General features: G+C 25.8%; 1 protein-coding gene across 1 annotated transcript; it reads right to left on the reverse strand.

Annotated features, from left to right (window-relative positions):
• Positions 1-7,444: 7,444 nt before the first annotated feature.
• On the reverse strand, positions 7,445-17,837 carry LOC145834354 (uncharacterized). The gene is made up of 9 exons (XM_082941767.1): positions 17,725-17,837; positions 16,180-16,214; positions 14,841-14,881; positions 14,402-14,622; positions 13,993-14,082; positions 11,970-12,138; positions 11,560-11,621; positions 11,308-11,466; positions 7,445-7,826 (listed from the first exon to the last, which is right to left on the reverse strand). Exons 1-9 carry the CDS (start codon positions 17,791-17,793, stop codon positions 7,596-7,598), a joined length of 1,077 nt encoding a protein of 358 aa, XP_082797893.1. The 5' UTR covers positions 17,794-17,837; the 3' UTR covers positions 7,445-7,595.
• Positions 17,838-19,295: the final 1,458 nt, after the last annotated feature.

Here is a 19,295-nt window from a genome sequence, read left to right on the forward strand (position 1 = left end):
ATAATAAGGTGAATAAAAGTAAAACCTTTCTTTAGTGTGACTAAAACTAAAACCAAAATATTATTCAAATGTCACTAAAACTAAAACTGCGGCCCGCGAAGACTTTGGAAACTTGAAATTTGGCCCGCGACCACCAACTGCCTGCCGACCTTTGCGTTATACTGTTTAATCTTAAAGACCCAAGCAAGCGGACAAAATCAGAACAGTTGTTTGAGTACGTCAAAGCTTAAATGGACACTGTGCTTATTTGTCTATAAAAGTAGATAGTTATGTATTGTTTTTTGAAGGATAAAAAAGCGCTAAAAAGTTTGGTCTAAGGACCTGGTGTACAAAGGAACCTTTCGATTATCGAGTCGTACACTACTTTAGTTTAACAACCTAATTTACAGTTTTCAACATTATTTTCAATAAAACTCATGAAACTTTATTTATCCGGTTAAACTATCTTGTAAGTTTGGTAAAACTATAGCTTGTCCTGGACATGACATTAAACTTTACCCTGGTGTAAGGTTCGATAACTGAAAGGTATTTTTGTATACTAGGTCGTTTGACCAAACTTTTTGAGAGCTTTTTTTGCCGTTTAATAAACAATACAATAATAAAAAACTTTTAATGTACACAGTCATAAAATTGTATCTTGTATTCAGCTAAAAAGCATGAAGTTGAAGAACGTGTTCAAAAAAGGAAATAAAATAGTTTTTTAAATAACTAGTTTTAGTTCAAAAACAAAAAACAAATTACTACTAATGAGGCTAGCTGCTTATAACACGTGAAGAATATTGTGTTAGCTAGCAACTTAACCTGTACCATACAAATGTATGTTTAACTGGTTTGTTAGTTTTTATCTATTTACATTACAGGTATAAGTATTAAACAAAATACATTTTAAAATTAATAATTTTAACACGTCTTAAAAAATTGCTGATAAAATATTAGCCTTTATCAAAAATTTATAGCTGCTTTTTTGCAATGAATTGATTGTGGTGGTAATAATTTTGCAATAAATCTAAGTCATATTTTTTATAATAATATTAGTTAAATATTATGAAATATCTCGTTTCTTAGTAGTATATTGGCTGTAAAAAATATTTATCAAAATAAAAAATACATAATAGTTGAAAATTTTTAAGCACATAATTTCATCTAAAAATAAAAGTATTAAGAATGATATATAGTTAAAACTTTAGGTACAAATATTTATACGTATTTTTTCTAAACACTAACTAAGTTAGGAAAACTAAAAAAAATAATTGAATAACTTTTTACTGATAAAATACGTTATTGAAAATTTCTGTTTGTTATTGAACTTACAGTTTGTGTAAGTTTTGAATTTTACAAAACTTTAAAATAATCTATTTTAAATGAGTATAAACTTGCCATTACCCTTGTATAAACTCAAAATAAAACGTCTGACTGGAATATAGACTAATGTGTAATATTATTTAAAAAACAAAGTTAAAGGTATAAAAAAATTTATTTTATTGCAAAACTTCATGTAATTTTAACATTTTTGATCTTGCAACGTTCAACTCAGTCCGTCACTAGGACCTCTACGCCATCAGGCCACCCTAGTACAACTAAAGATTTCTTTATATGGTAAGAGAGTTTCACTAAGATAAAAAAAGTAAAAAAAAAATTAAACTAAAATTCGCTGTCTTTAGGATTTCAATTTAGCTATTTTGTAGAACTAATTAATGTTTAAATGAGAAATTTTTTAAATATCATCTAGCTAGGTCCTAAAATTTGCTTAATTATCTAACCTATAATTTTTAAGTCACTAAACAAAAGTTTACTATTTCTTTACCTTTTGCTATCTTATTATTTTAGTTTGTTTATCTTTGAAGCAAACAGGACTTTATGTGAGAACAAATTCAATTTTTAATATGGAATGTACTTTATTGTATTGTTCTAGAGCAGGGTTTCCCAAAGTGGACGATATTTTAGTAAGTCGGGGGGCGATAATTAGTAAGGGGGCGAAAGGGTGGGCGATAACTAGTAAGGGGGCGAAAAGGGTGCGATTTTACAATTTTGGGCTGTCATAAAATGTTTACTTTTTATATTGCTATTTTACTAATTTTAGCATGCTATTAAATATTTGACCCTGAGGTAAAACTTAAAAGTTAAAGGTAAAAGTTAAGTAAAGTTTATTTTGTTTATGTAAAATAAAGAGAGAAAAATCGAGTACTTATGACTCCTACTTTCAAGTAAATTATATATTTTCATTAATATATTTTCATATTTAACAATTACATAGATCATAGACGATCGGAAACCCTCTCACCATTTTATAACCTGACATATATGCTATTTGGGATCATAAATAGTTTGTAGAAATCTATGTTATATATTATTGACTATCACCTTATGATATTTCCAATTGTTTTTTGAAAAGTCTCTAAGTTAGACTAAGAAATAAAACTATAAAGGGTTGCCGATTTACCTAGAAACCTGGAAAAACCTGAAATTTGACAATTTAGAAAAAAAAAAATAAAAAATCTGGATTTTTTAACAATTTCAACATATTAAGTAGTAAAGTTTCGATTTGACACAAAAAAGCATTCATATAGATAAAAATATGGATCCTTTCGAGGCAGATCTTTTTTTAAGTAAACTACTTACAGGAAACCTTCTCAAATTTACCAACTGACCTTGAAATAAAGTAAATTTTTCCAAAGAACGATATGAAAGCTTTTGGACTCAACAAAAACTAAGGCAAAAGTATCTAATCATTTGAGAGGAATTAAGATTGTTGTTTATAGTTTTTCCTTCTAGCTATGTTGTTGAGAAAGCTTTCAGTTCAGTTATCAACATCTTGAGCAATATATTTAATCTAGATATTTGTAAAGGAGGCTTTATTTTACTGATTAAGAATAAGATTAGAAAAACTTGCCAGCAGTCATGAACCTCATCCTTCACATTATATTAGACTTCAGTAGCAGACATTATTTTATGAAAGTTTTTTTATTTTATTTGACCTTTTATAATACTTCTTATTTAACCTGGTTTGTATTGTATTTAAGTAGTCTTTTTATAATAAAATTTTATTAAGTTATTTATTCTACAACAGGTTTGCATATGCCTAATAAATATTAATTACGGTAGACTTCCTCTTGAGTTCGCACTTTTTACCCAAAAAAAAGTGCAAATTTATATTTTCTAGAATTTAACTTAATCAAAGTCTTTTACTAACTAAGTATAAATAAAACAAAAAATACATAATGTTTAATAGCTTATATAGATCTTTTTTCAATGAATGTTCGTTTTATGTTTTAGTTGATTTCATGTTTATTCATAACGTTATTGCATATAACATATTTAAATTTATCATTTTGTAAAAATAAATGGTAATAATTTTTGAGTTTGCACTTTTTGATTTTGTTCAAAGTGCGAACTCCAGCGGAAGTCTACTGTATTTATTAAATGGTTTATATTTTAAATCTGTTAATAGTTTTATATTGACCTGGTTAATTTTGTAGTTTGTATTCGTCGTTTTACATTACACTAAAAGTTTTTATAGCATAGTGATTAAAGTATTTGTTTGAAAGAAATTTATTTGACACATTTATGTTATTACTTGTTTAATTTGTATAAATAAAAATCTTGATAACCATTAAAGTTTTTATTTCAAAAATTTTTTTTTGGTTTTAAAAGAGTATAGATTTGAGGTCTCGATTTGAAATGACTTCAAATTTTTCATTTAAAAAATTCTTAACCTCAATTTTATTTTCTAACTTGATTTGTTATTGTTGAAAAATCTATATATTAATGAATTTTAAACTATTAATACAACTGTTTTTTGTTACAATTTAATTTTTAATATTTTAGTAATTAAAATGTGTTGTTTATTTTAATAGTTTAACACTAGCTTTTAGTGTTTCACTATTTTCTTCTGGTAAATTATTATAGGCTAATAACTAGAGAGAAAATAAATCTAAACAGTATTAAATAAGCCATCAAAAAGACTGCTATAGTTACAAAACAAATTTTTAACCTAATTAAAAAGTTTAAAATCGATTACTTTCTGTTCACAGAATTAACTGTAAAACTTTTGAGTTTTTTTCTTTTGAATTCAAACTAAAAAAAACGAAAATGTTAAAATTAAGGTTTAGTTTCCTAAAGTTTATTCCAAGTCAAATACTATTTAATGGTATTGTACTACAAAACATATAGTTTAAAAAGTTTAAAATAAAGTTTTTAACTCTACAACTAACTTGCTTATAATATATCTTAGCGTCGAAATTAATAATTTTACTGCATTAACTGAAGCTGTTGATGAAACCACTTTTCATGTGAGATAATCAACCAATTGTTCAAACTTCCTCAAACTAGATCAGAAACTATGTCTTAAAATTTTTTTATTATGTGTAAAATAAACTGTTCATTCTTTTATAGTTTTTTACTCTCTGGTATTGTAATTTTAGAATATGCCTAGTTATAAAATAATTTAAGTATTTTGTGCGGCTTAAATAAGTTACTTAGTATTAACTTCTAAATGTCCGAAAACCGTTATATGAGAGATTATTATAATGTCAGGTTTCAGTTAAGATTTCAGATGGGTAACGTACGGTTAAGATCCAGTCAAATTTCGACCCGCTAAGTAACTTGAAAACTACTTGTGCAAAATAAACAAAATTTAGTTTTTGGATACTTAATATTTTGAAACACACTTTCAATTTAGTTTTTAGTTCACAATAGTATTTCCTAGATGACAATAATACTAAATCAATTTTGCTCGAGTTTTTTAATTTTCTTATATGTTATTTTTTTAAATTTTGCAGCCTGCATTTACATTTTTTTAACGAGTTGAAACTAGAAAAGATTTTTTAGTAAATATGAATTGATGACTACAAAAGTTGTCCACTACTACTCTAGAAGTTTCATTAGTTTCAAAACAATTCATATCTAAACAGGATAGATTACAGATTACACAAGGCTTTTTAATAATTAAGTATTTTAATACACTTAACTGGGCTTATAAGAAAACAAATGTAACTTATTTTCTAAAGCCCTGTAAACTACTTTGAACACAGCCCAAATGTGCGTGCATAAAAAAGTACCAGACTAAATTACATTACGAACACAACTTTTTCGGCTCAAAAGTTTGTACTCAAGAGAAAAACTACTTTGCAAAATCGTGGGGGGCGATTATTTTTCAAATTTCTGAAAAGTGGGCGATTTAGAAAATAAGTTTGGGAAACCCTGTTCTAGAGTTATACAAAGTAATGATACCTTTTTTAATCATCATTATAGCTTATAAGCTAAAACGTGCTAAGCGCTTTTCATAAAAAAACTTTTTAAGTATTTTTAATAGTTTATCACGTTTATTCAGATTGTAATGTTGAATCATACTTAATGCTAACTTATTGCTATGACACGTGTTTCTACTTTTTAACTATAAGTCCTTAATTTATCTAAAATATCTACTTTAAATATAACTATTCAAAATATAAGTTTAAGTGTTTTTAATAAAAGATCCTAGTGATTCAAGTTGACTGGAATATATAATAAAAACCAAATTATACAGTACTTCTTTTATTATACCGACATATGTTTCTGTGTGTTAAGGGATCAACACACTTCAATTGGGTTCTGTAAAAAAATAAATAATGTAAGAACAAAATATAAGCTTAAGTAGGTGTATAGATGTATTAATTTAAATAAAAATAATTTCTATAGATTTTTAGAGGTCAATGGTTAATAATAGGTAAAGTACTTAATGTTAAATCCGACTGCAAAGTAAATTAAAATACACAATAAAATAACAACTCACAATATAAACCATTTACATGAATGTATTTTAATAGACTTAATAATTACAAATATTATATAGTTTTATTACAGTCGGATTCATTAAGTATTTTACCTATTATTAACCATTAACCTCTAAAAATCTGTAAAAATTATTTTTATTTAAATCAACACATGTATACACCTACTTAAGCTTCTATTTTTTTCTTACATTATTTATTTTTTTACAGAACCCAGTTGAAGTGTGTTGATCCGTTAACACACAGAAACATATGTCGGTACTTTAAATATTTTTTGTAGCTTTAACAAAAATTAATTAAGTAAATGATTTAACTTAAGGTACCTAAAATAACAACTACCATTTGTTAGTTAAATATATCCAAAAAAATTATTTTTCCGTAAATTTAGTATGCAACTGTTTAAACAAACAATCTTGTAACTAAAGAGGGTTTAAATAAGCAAATTCGTTTTTAATAACTAGTAAATTCAGTTTCAAACTTCATACTAATTAAATCAGAGTTTAAATTAAGTTTGTTGCTGGTGTTTAATCTAAAATAAATCAATTGACAATATAAAAGATTTTTGGAAGCACTGACCTTAATTTTTGAACTGTTATTATTTAAAATTGATAAAATAGTTACTCAATCAGTTTTTCGTGCTTATTCGTGTTTTATTTTCATAAACGTATGTGATAAGGTTTAGAATTCAAACTGCTGTAAAAATATACTAATGAATATATTTTCTTAAATTAAATAATATTTTAAAACTGATTTTACTTAAAAATTTAGGTAGTATTTTGTAAACTACAGGTCAGTCTAAAAAATCCAATAATATAATTTTAAACTTCAACGAAAGGTTGTTAGTGACAAACTATAATTTTTTTTACAATTTTCAGTGAATCATAAAACAATAATTTAGAATTACAGTAAAATATATAGAAGGTAAATAAATTAAAAACAAGACATTCATATGCCATTGCAAAATACTTCTTTAGTTTCTTCTTTAATTTTACGCTGAGTAATGACAAATTTATTGTAAAATTGATAACAATGCTTTTTGTTTGCTTTGATTTTCGATGGTGAGCTACATAATTTATTTAAGTAGCTTTTATGCTTTTTAGAAATTTTTTAAACCGTTTTTCATTATTTTAACCTTTTTAGTTTAATTTAAGATAACAATCAATAACTAGAATTTTTAACTGATGCTTTGTGCACTTAGAATTAAACATTTAAAAACTAAAGTTACTGATGAACTTGACAACTAAAAACTTTTTTTTTGATGTTTTATATAAAAATAAAAGAATGGATCGAATGTGATTAAATAGAAAATAATTAATGCTAAAAAGTACAATTATAAAAGCATGTAGTATGATTATCTTGATTTTCATAAAAAAATTACATAATTATTTAACAAAGTATAAGGAAATGACAATTATAAAAAATATAATGCATATACATGCTAAAAAGACCGAAATTATTTAACACGAACTATAAAAATACCAGTACTTTTTTGTTGAAGTAAAATTATTTGGAATAGGTAAAGCTCTTGAAAATAATAAAAATTAATTTCTTACTACTAGTTTCTTACTAACTGCAATACAACATCAAGATCATAAATGAAAATTATGTTTAGGGTACTAAAAGCATTGAAAAAAAGTTAACTTGAGAATAGCAAAGATGAAACTAACTCATGGAACACAACTTATATCAAAAACACTTTATAAATAGTTAATTATACTTTAGCCACAACACAAACAACTTTACAAAACAATTTTAACAATAAGTACCTACATAATTTTAAAAACAACAATTACATACAAACCAGAACACTCACTAAACACTCCACATTCAATCGATGAGGGACTTGTGGTACTTATGAGGGATGGCCTGCAACAACCCCTTGCTGTCCAGCCACCGCCTGTTGAACAGCCTGGTGAAGTACCTCTGACCGGTGTCGCACAAGCAGGTCACCACCGTGTGGCCGGCGCCCAGGTTTTTGGCGATCTGGTACGCGGACGCCACGTTAAGGCCGGACGAAGCGCCGACGTAGAAACCGAACTCGTGCAGAAGTCTGAACGTCTGGGAGTGTAAGATTCCGTTAAAAACAAGTAAGCAGTTTAAGTTTTTATATAAACTTAGTTAAAAAACACCAGACAACTAAAAAGTTTCAGATGAAAATATGTAACGTTCATGCTAACATGTCTCATGAATGTCTTCAGGTGTATGTTTTTGTTAAAAACTATTTAAATTTGTAAAATTATTTTGTAATATTTTGGTGTACATTTAGAAAAAAAATAAACCATCTAAAAATGGAGAGCTTTCAACTTTTCTTCAAAGAACTAATGTTGAAATATATAGCTAAATGCATACGTAAGGTAAGTAAAAGAAGATTTGTTATTTTATAAGAAACAGGTTAAAGTGATCACAAACTTAGTCAAATAACTAACAACTAATATTATTATTACAATAATAAAAAATTATTATATAAAATAGCTTGCTTAACTGCTTTAGAGAACTTTTAATGAAAATCAAACAAAAATTAACACATAAAAGAACATAAAATATTTTTAAAACAACATTTATCTGTAATTTTTTTTTTTATCATAAGGACTTTTTTTAGTAAAAATGTTGAATCTAGTTCTTATCATTTTAATGAACTTTGAGATTTCTTCAACGTAAAATTTTAACTTTAATTTTTATGTATCATCACAGTGAATCACGTAATGGTAGCTTCATGTTTATAGATTTACTAGAAGTGTTCTATTGAAAAATTCTAGTCTTAAAGTACTTTTTTACTAAATGCATTTGCTTAATGCTAAAATTCTATCTGCTAAGTTTATGATTTTAAGGTATATAAATTTGCGTCTCTTTGTTAAGTGTCATTCAGTTTAAGTGGCCCAGACTTTGATGCCTGGGTCTAGCGTAGGATAACAAACTTCCAATAGCAATAAATATCAAAAACTAAATTTTAACAAAAGCTATCTTTCATTAAAAAAAAATTGTTTATATTAATTTGTTTTTAAAACAAATCGTTATTTTAAAACAATAATAAACAAATATATTAATACAGATCGGGTTAGTATTTGTCGGGTTAGATCGGGTTAGAAAAGATCGGGTTAGATATGATCAGGTTATAAGTGATTGGGTTAGAAGTGATCGGGTTAGAAGTGATTGGGTTAGAAATGATCGGGTTAGAAATGATCGGGTTAGAAATGATTGGGTTAAATCGGGTTAGAAATGATCGGGTTAGAAATGATCTTGTTAGAAATGATCGGGTTAGAAGTGATCGGGTTAGAAGTGATCGGGTTAGAAGTGATCAGGTTAGAAGTGATCGGGTTAGAAATGATCGGGTTAGAAGTGATCGGGTTAGAAATGATCGGGTTAGAAGTGATCGGGTTAGAAGTGATCGGGTTAGAAGTGATCGGGTTAGAAATGATCGGGTTAGAAGTGATCGGGTTAGAAGTGATCGGGTTAGAACTGATTGGGTTAGAAATGATCGGGCTAGAAGTGATCGGGTTAGAAATGATCGGGTTAGAAATGATTGGGTTAGAAGTGATCGGGTTAGAAATGATCGGGTTAGAAATGATAGCGAGTTAGAAATGATAGTAAACCACTAAAAGCATAGGCATAAATATAATTATAGAAAACCCCTCTTGGAAAATTGACTACTTAGATCTAAATTTCAACCTACTGAACCATACATTCTACCCATATAGAAAACAACAACAAAATAAGTTACATAAATTCAAAATCAAACCACCCACTAACCATACTCAAACAAATCCCAAAAATGGTGGAGACCAGACTTTCTAACAATTCAAGTAACAAAAACCTGTTCTACAACATAAAAAAAAGACTATGATGATGCTTTAAATGTAAACGGATACAATTATGAAATTAATTATACAGAAGAATGCAAAAATAAAAAAAGAAAGAGAAAAAGGAAAATTATATGGTTCAATCCCCCATTTCGCAAATCTGTAAAAACAAACATAGGTAAAAAGTTTCTAAAAATAATAAATATAATAAAAAAATATTTAAACAAAACAATATAAAATTAAGCTACAGCTGCATGACAAACATTGAAACAATAATAAAAAACCACAACAAAAAAAGTAATAAACAACAATAAAGTAAACTAAGATGAATCATGCAACTGCAGAAAGAAAGAGTCTTGCCCCCTGGAAACTGGTGGCAAATAAAATAATCAATTGGCACAACTCTATTTAATTTCAATACTCGAAACACCTGCATAACTAAAAAAATAAACAACTTATTAATTAAACTTTGACACAAAAAATTATGAAATTTTACCATTGCATATCGAACGTGCGGTAAAAACCGTTAGTTAATAATTACATAACGCAAACAAACTCATGTTTGCTCATGGGCAAGGCGGTTAAGGTTGTTCAAATAAAGCAAAGATATTTTCTAAAGAAAAAAACTTTGACACCTTTAGTTAATTAGGCGTGCATAAAAAATATTTTATGAAAATTTAATTTAGTAACCTTCACAAGTAATTTGAAATATTTTAAAGATTGAAATACTATCCAACAAAAACAAAAAATATATTTTACGAAAATTACCATTTTCAACCAGTTTTAAAGGTTCGTACGAAAAATTTTACAATTTTAGACATATATCTCACAATTTAGACCGATTTAGACTGTAATTTTTCCTACTTTTTGGTTTGTTTCCACTTGGGCTCATAACCATCTGAAACTATGTAACCTATTAGGTTATTTCTAACTGTAAAGGCTAAAAATTATACAACCTTTTGGAATATTTTCTTATTTAATTCAAAATAAGTTCTTAATTAGATATGGTCCTCGAAAAGTATTACAGGAATTTTTGTTTTTGGAACTTGAGTTTGTTACTAAAGTGCTTGCTGTGATGCTACTTTTTCTTTTTGAGTGTTTTGAGTGTTTTTGAGTGATGTTTTTTTTTCTTTTAGAGTGCTAGATCATACGCTATTTTTTAAGTTTCAATTACAGCAACACTGATACACTCAATACATCATAGTGCACTCTCACTGGGATTATACTCACCTCTTTGCAAAAAATTCTTGAATGTGTCTATTAAGAGTACATTTCCGGTAAGAAAGATATAATATCTACTCAAAAGCAAAAAAAAACTAAAAGTTGCTTTAGAACTTCAGAAACGTTCGTAATGACATATACTGACAAATTGCCTACAAAAACCAAATGCTTACTTTAAAAAAAAAAAACACAGCTTTATAATTAAATTTTAAAAACAAATTCTCAAATTTTCAAGCATTTGAACAGACAAAAACTGACATTCAGAAGTTTTCAAATATTTGAACTGTCAAAAAATGATATTTTGCAAGTTTTTTTGTAAAAACTGTTTCAGCATGACGTGTATGAATTCTAAAAATTAAAAACTTAAAAAGTAAACTGAAAATGCAGTATCTTATTATTTTATAAAATAAACTCAATTTTAAACTAAGAGTAAGTTTGCTGGTTTTACTGACAACAGCATTTAGTCAATTATTGAAATTTATTTACTTTGTTACAAAATATCATTACAAGTTAAAACAAACCATAAAAATAGCATCTGAATCTTTTATACAAAGAGCTTCGTCAATGGGAGCCCCGTCCATATTTGAAGTGACCCTACCCTGACCGATTCCCTCAGTCACTGAAGATCCGTCGGACCTTTCTAATTTTCCATTTGTAAACCAATTATATAACACACTTCCCTGTTGTAACAATTGATAAAATTTAGTATTCTCTTTTGAAGTACATTTACAAAAAAACATTTAAAGTTATTCAAACACTTATTTAAGTTATACCTGTGGGTCAGCAAGAACTGTTCTGATTTTTGGATTTTTTGACTTCATATAGATTGCTACCCCTGAAAAACATTTAAACTAGCAGAAAATTTTAAGAAAGTTAATAAGTACTTCTTAAGCTCATATTGTAAATATTTAAAACTAAAAGTTTAATCTAGTGAAAAAATCAAGGCTACAAAGTAATTTAAATTTTATTTAATTAATAAGAAGCTGACTCACTAAAAAATACTGAAAGTTCCTTTAAAAATTGTAGATTTAATTTACTTTAATAAAACCAATTTGAAAATAAACATTTTGTTGAAAAAAATAGATTAAACTTCTTTGTTTGTAAAGACAGTTAACAAAAAAGCGTTTAAGATAAAAGTATAAAATAATTTTTGTTTGTTATAAATATTTTTTCCTTAAATTACCTGCCATAGTGCCACCGGTTCCTGAACCAAAAGTAACGGCATCAACTTTTCCGTCTGTTTGTCGCCAGATTTCAGGACCAGTGGTCTCAATGTGCGCCTTGCGGTTGGCCGTATTATCGAACTGATCGGTCCACACAGCATTGTCAAGTGACTCTGCGTACCTTCTTGCCTGCAAAAAAAAACTGATTAGTATAATTCATAAAAAGGATTGAAAGTAATAAACTTTTTAATCAAATATTAAGGCCTAAAAATCTTTTAAAAAGTTAGTCTTAGTTAGATTACACAATTATAACTAAGCTATCAGTTGATTTTGAACAATATTTTTAGTAAATTTTAAGATGTAGGAACTCGAAGCTGGAGAGTTCAGTAGGTTCCTTTTAAAGGGCAAAAAAAAATTGTTATCATTCTCCTACAGTTTTTCAGCAGTTGTTTTCATAATGTTTATTAACTACTTTCTTTATTTATCTTACCTTTTTTATGTTTTGAGAAACCGTTCTTAATATTGCAAGGAACATTTGAGGTATAATGTTTAATTTAATTTATTTCACTTTGTATGAATTATTTTACAGTATATATTGTAAGCTAAGTATGGATCAACGTTATTTTCAACATCAAAAAATGTTGAACTTTCTACAGCATAAACTACTAAAGAGCCAAACTATATAAAATGTTATTATTTTTCTATAAGTGTTAATAAAATTGTGCTAAAAATTATTTAAAAATAAAAAGTAGATACTATTTCATTTTAAAACTTTAGAGTATCAACTTTAGTTTATTTTAGTTTCTATCTAACCTTGAAAATTCACCATAAATTTTAAGATAATTTGATATGTAAAGCTTTGAACATCAAACATGGTCAAGCAAATTATAAATTGTAAATGCAACAAATGAAGTAATTTTGTTAATCGGTTAAAACTACATTATTCAATAAATTTAGACACTTTAAAAATACAAATCTGTTTTTGCCTTATCGTAGGAAGACTTTGAATTACTGATAATTTTAACTTAATTTAATTATGTTAGCCAAAAAAACAATTCAGATCTATTATTAACCAAGTTATTTCGCATTTAAACCATTTCCAATCAAAATAAATTCCACCAGATTATCTGTTATCCAAATACTTTTAGGTAATAATAACAAACATATCAAAATATTTAACTTAATTTGAAAATTAAAAACAAAACAACTCTTATAAAAAAAAAGTATTATGCAAGTGCTTCAGTTTAACAAACGCTGTTCAGGTTATACCTACTTTAACTTTTGGTTACCCTTATTTACAACAATTCTTAGTTTGTTTCAAATGCAGTTGTGATTAAGAAGTGATGTATTTTATGATTACTAAAGACTACTACTAAATAAATACTAAATACTTATTTCTCTAATAACTTTTTTTTTAATCTTGTTAAGTAATTGTTATGCTATTTGAATCTAATAGACATAAAAAATAAACTTAAGTTTATCTTAAATAAGTATAATATTAAACACCTGAATTTAAAAAGTACTGAAAAATTAATTATTCAAAAAGTTGATAAATTCATCTTATTATCTTGAATTAAATAAAATCTTAATTTTACAACCTAAAATATTTGTTTGATAACGAAAAATGTAAAGAAAATACTAAGGTGGGAAAAAACTCAGATGAGAATTTAACGGAGAGGAATTGGTATGGATTGAAAAACCTGGTTTAGAAATGATAGGATTAAAAATGAATTGATGGCAAAAAACTTAGATAGGAATTTTTTGAATTGAAATTAATCTTGTTAAGAAAATAACAAAAATTGTAATCACTTGGATATGAAATAATTTTAATGGGTTTAAATAACATGTTATTATTTGATCACAGTTAAACTATATAACAAAAACTTTTTTAAATTCAGCTTTAATTTTTAAGATCTATATAGTCTTATAATCATACAAAGTTTTATACTTTAATTATAATTTAGTTATAAGATAAAGAACACTACATATATAGTTAGTAACTTAAATTAAGCTTTAATTTAAAGACTAACAAAAGATAACTACCTGGTGATTATAATTTTCAGGATTATCAAATGGTACAGCGGGTACTGGCCTTACATCAGCTCCTAAAACTTTCAAAACGTCTATTTTTTCCTAAAAAAGGTTGTTCATTTCACCCTATTTTTTTGCAAAATATAACAACTAGTTAACATTTAAAATAAAAACTTTTTTAAAAGATATAAATCAACACGTTAAAAACCCTTTTTAACATAATCAGCTTAAATAGTATAAAAACTTGTGCTTTGGAAATTTTAAGATTAAAAAAGTCCTCCTATAATTAAAAACTTACTTAAAAGAAAACTTTATATATATTATTTAAAAAAAAAACTTATCAGAAATTATACTACGTAAGTTAAAAAACGTTAAGTAGTTTTGTATTAACACCTTTAAACTAAAAAAAGAGTAAACTAACTTGTGACTGAGTGTTTGGCATATAGATTACACATTTGTATCCAAGCGAGTTACATATGTGAGCTAACCCAATGCCAGTATTTCCAGCAGTACCTTCAACAACGGTACCACCTTCCTTGAGTAGCCCCTTCTCTCTTGCATCATTGATCAGGTACAGAGCTGCACGATCCTTAACAGACCCTCCTGGGTTCATAAACTCAGCTTTCACCAATATATTGCATCCTAAAACAAAATATAAGCAATTTAATCTATAATTGTATTTTTTTTTTAGTTTACAATTAATATATTTTAATTTCAAAAGTATTTTTTAAAGATAAAACTTGGTTCTATCTATAGATATTATTAACTTGCAAGTTTGAATTAAACTTGAAAAACTACTTCTTAAGTACACTATTTTGTACCTGATCAACTCTTAAAACTAATGCATTCTTTTAACTTACCAGTTTCTTCACTTAGTCCTTTCAACTTGATTAGAGGAGTGCTGTAAAATTTTAAAATATAAACAAGCTTTATACATGAAAAATTCACATATTCAACAAAAATAACTAAATTAAAATTTAACATTACTACTTTTACAAATATAATAACTAATCAATAAACACATCATCAAACACATTGCTAATTTTTTTTTTTCAAACTTTTGATTTATTTAGTTGAACTTGTACATTTATTTACAGTTATATACTTTTTTTTTTTAATTAATATATATAATTATAATATTATATTTTTAATGTTAATATATTTTAATATTTTTTTTTAACCTTTGCGAAAAATTTATAATATATTACACACAGTGGATCCAGATCGTCTTTAAGTGGAAAGGAAAGAAATTTAGTATAAAATTTATTCTTTTAAATATCTTTTAAAATAAATTTAATCTACCTCACAATTATTTAGTTAATATTTTTATTTTTAAATACTTTTAGAAAAAAAATTGTCAGATTTTGTACTAAATAGGTTTTTGCTAAACAAAAAGGTTGCAAGTTATATTTATAACTTAACATTTTTTTATAATGAGCTCGTAGGAGATGTTTAGTATATGTAAAAAATATCTATGTTAAAAAAAATCATACTCTAGTTAACTTATAAAATTTAATTTAAAAACTAAAAAGATATACTGTATTTTTAATAATAACTTTATTCGAAATTAAATAAATTAAATAAAAATTGCTTATGTAAACTACTTTCCGTTTATATTATTACAGTCTTTAAAATAAGAGGTTGTTAGCGATATATACATTAATATGATCCACAACTGCCATCTTAAGGGCCAAAATAAGTGCAAAATATATCAATACATTATTTTTGTTATTGATTTTTTCACAAAAAAAAAGTATATATAAATAAACTTACTAATAATTTAGTAATAACTATGAAAAAGTAGAAAAGAATTTTGTCTTAAGATAATTTTTAATGTTTTTTTCATAGTTCATTTTCTATTTTTAAAGATATTCAAACATGATTTAGCAAAAACCCTTCACTAGACTTTGCGCTAAATGGCATTATTTCAGTTGGAGGAAGTTGTTTTTTATTTTGAAGCTTAGCTTTATGGTTGATAATTATTTAAAAAAGTTCAAATTTGTTATTTGATTAGTTGTGAGTCCACTGTGCTGTGGTAAAATTCAACTTGAATAAAGTTTAAATCAACCCTAAAAATATTCAATAAGCTTAATTTAGTTTTTGTTATTTTAAACATAACTCTAAAGTAAAAGTTAAAGTATTTAATAAACATAAAAAATTTAACTACTTAAATTATATAGAAGAGTTTGAAAAACTTACTTTCCTACACTTCCATAAAATCCGTCTAAAGCATTCTGAAAAAAAAGTGTATTTTTACATTTAGATAAACAATGAAATTTTATCTGATAAAACTAAATGAACTTTTAAAAAACTTATCTTTCATAATAGCAAAAAAAAATTTACAAATAATTTTAAAAAAATATTTTAAGATATAAAATATACATTAAAATGTTAAAAACCTTTATACCTACTTGTAACTTTTTCAAAGTATTAATCTCTAATTAAATACATAAATCATATTGAAAAAATTAAGCTACTTAGTTAACATAAAACATTTAGAAATTAATTAAATTTTTGGAGTAGTTTTCAGTAGCTTTGTGGTGTCAAGGGGGTACAAAGTAATATATACTACCTTAAATACATTTGCTTCTTCAACTATTTTTAGTTTTACTGTAACAGCGCTTTTTAATTTTTTTAATAATAAAAGAAGTAAAATTTGAGGTAGTTTAATTTTATTAGCACTTCCTATTACACTCATCACAAGTTGCCCCTTTCTATAAGTATAAAAAACAACTAGAAAAGAAAATTACAATAATACCTCTATATTAAACAGTTTTTAAATAGTCTTTAAAAGAAATAAATCCAAAACAAAAAAAATCATAAAGCCATAATCATAAAATGTTATTGTAGTATACTACAAAAAAAAACTAACAAGTTTATTAGGCTATTTTAAGTAATAGGTTTAGTCACTTGATTGTTTTGACAAAATTATTTTTTGTTCAGAACTTTAAATGTTCTACAAAAAAAAAACATACGAATGCAACGTTTTAATTCAATAAATTTAAAAACAAAGTTTCAGTGTTTTATGTTTATGTAAATATTAACCTAGTATCTCCAATTGAATGCCAAACAAATAAACATAGGAAGTATTTTATTACATAAGCCTATAAAAGTTTAAACTCATATTAAGTTTTCATTATAAAAAACTTTATACATTACCTCAAGAATTACATTATTGCTTTGGAAAAATCCTAAATTTTTGAATGATTTTTAAAAGTGTTAATCTATTAATACTTAATTAATAATAACACACTTTAAAACTTTAATAACTTTTTCTATACTTTTAATATATTTGAAATAAGTTTTTGAGAACATACTTAAACCTAAGATGTTATTTTCCTTTTAATGGTACATACTTACATAAATAAAACTATTTTTTTTAAATTAGCCAGAAAATCAATACCAATAGTTGATAAACATACAATCAATAGAACTTAATCTGATCATTTAGGATAATGATTGTAGAATTAATGTTGCTACATGTATCTTAGTGCTCGGAATTACCTAGATTAATTTGTACAGCAGATGCTGTCCTAGATGTGGCCACCTAATTGACAAGCACAACAAGCAGCAGTGGTCCCACCTTCATACCATCCATCATTAGAAGGAAACATAATGGTTACTCTTTTTAATGTTTGCAACATACTAATGTAATGTTACATCACTTAAATTATAGTGAACAAATATCAGAATTGTCATGAAACTTTAGTTATTTCAATGTTATATATAGAAAGCTAAACTAACAGCAGCATAAAATCTTTTAACCAATGAGTTAGCTTGGCGTTTGAGTTGAAGTGTTAACCTTGTATTCATATTTATAAAACTACATTTAAGTAGAACTTTAAATGTTAGTAATAGTGAAATATTTCAAACTTTAGCATTCTACTTATAGCAATGGTTGCTTGCAATGCATGTTCACATTTTGTACTTTGTTTTTAAAGTCTTAAAAGCAGAACCTCTTTAAGTTAGCGCAGTTTTTTTCAAGAAGTGTACTAATACTGTTTATTGAACGACAAAAAATACGCTCAAAAGGTTTGGTCAAAGGACTTGGTGTACAAAAAACCTTTAGGTTATCGAGTCATACGCCAGAACAGTTTAACGTCATACCCAGGACAAATACTAGCAAAGTATGTTCAATCAAACTTCTTTTTTTGTAACCAAGTTTTAGAAAACTAATGGTCATCTTGCACTAACATTTTTTTCTTAATCTAGTAAGAAGTTGTTCATACACGTGGAGTACGACTCGATAACCGAAAGGTTCCTTTGAACACCAGATCCTTAGACCAGCTCTTTTTTTATCGTTTAATAAACAATATAAAAAGATGTTTAAAATTTTTGAAATATTATTTTGAAGTTAAATAGACGACCGAAATCTTTATAAACAGAAAAAAAAATTTAAGCCTACTTTAGCTTTATTTTCAATATTTTTCAAGTTAAAATTTTGTAAAAACTACTGTACAAGTAAATAACGGTTTCTTATATTTAAAGCTGTTTCAAGATAAAGGTATATTTTTCGGCTAACTTCTCATTCAAGACATGTTTTTATAAAAGCTGTATTCTATCTAAAATTAAATTTGAATTAATTACTTTTTTGTTTTTAATATTTTTCAATTACTACAGCAAATCATTTGATTAGTTTTTTAATTAAAATGTAAACTATAAATTAATTGTTAAACTAAACACATAACTTTGTTTATTGATTTAAATAAAATACTCTTTTTAATTGCTTTAACACTTTTATGTTTAAATATTATCAAAAAATCAAAAATTTACAAATAACTTAGTGTATTTTCTAGTTAAATTAAGAAAATATATTAAATCAATTTAGTAGAAGTTACAGTTGTTAGAATACAGTTATACTAATTGTCTTTTTACTCAATGGATAAATTAATGTGCGTCGTTTTCATAAGTCAGTTTTTGGATTATTTATTAGACTATTAGATTAATAGATTTCTATTAGGTTAATACATTTTATGATTTCTTAGTTTTTGTCCAAAATTTGAATATACAAACTTTAAAGCGCTTATCAGTCCTTAATTTATGTTTATAAAAAAGTTTTAATTAACTGTAAGTGGCGTAATATGTCATAAAAACGTTCTGAATTTTAATATCCCAAGGATATAAAAGTTTAGAAAATTTATTCTGGTCTCCTTTATATGTGCCACCCTAAATGTCCGACCAACCTGTAAAACTGAAAACTTTAATTAATAACTTTACATAATAAGTTTTTAAACTATCTTAAATTTAAAAAAAAGTATATTTTTGTGTACTTTTCCAATTTTTTGAAACTGATCTTTGTAAGTTTTTGAATAAAT

Source organism: Thalia democratica, chromosome 4 (genome assembly GCF_965202585.1).
Source record: "Thalia democratica chromosome 4, ktThaDemo2.hap1.1, whole genome shotgun sequence".
Classification (NCBI taxonomy): Eukaryota; Metazoa; Chordata; class Thaliacea; order Salpida; family Salpidae; genus Thalia; species Thalia democratica.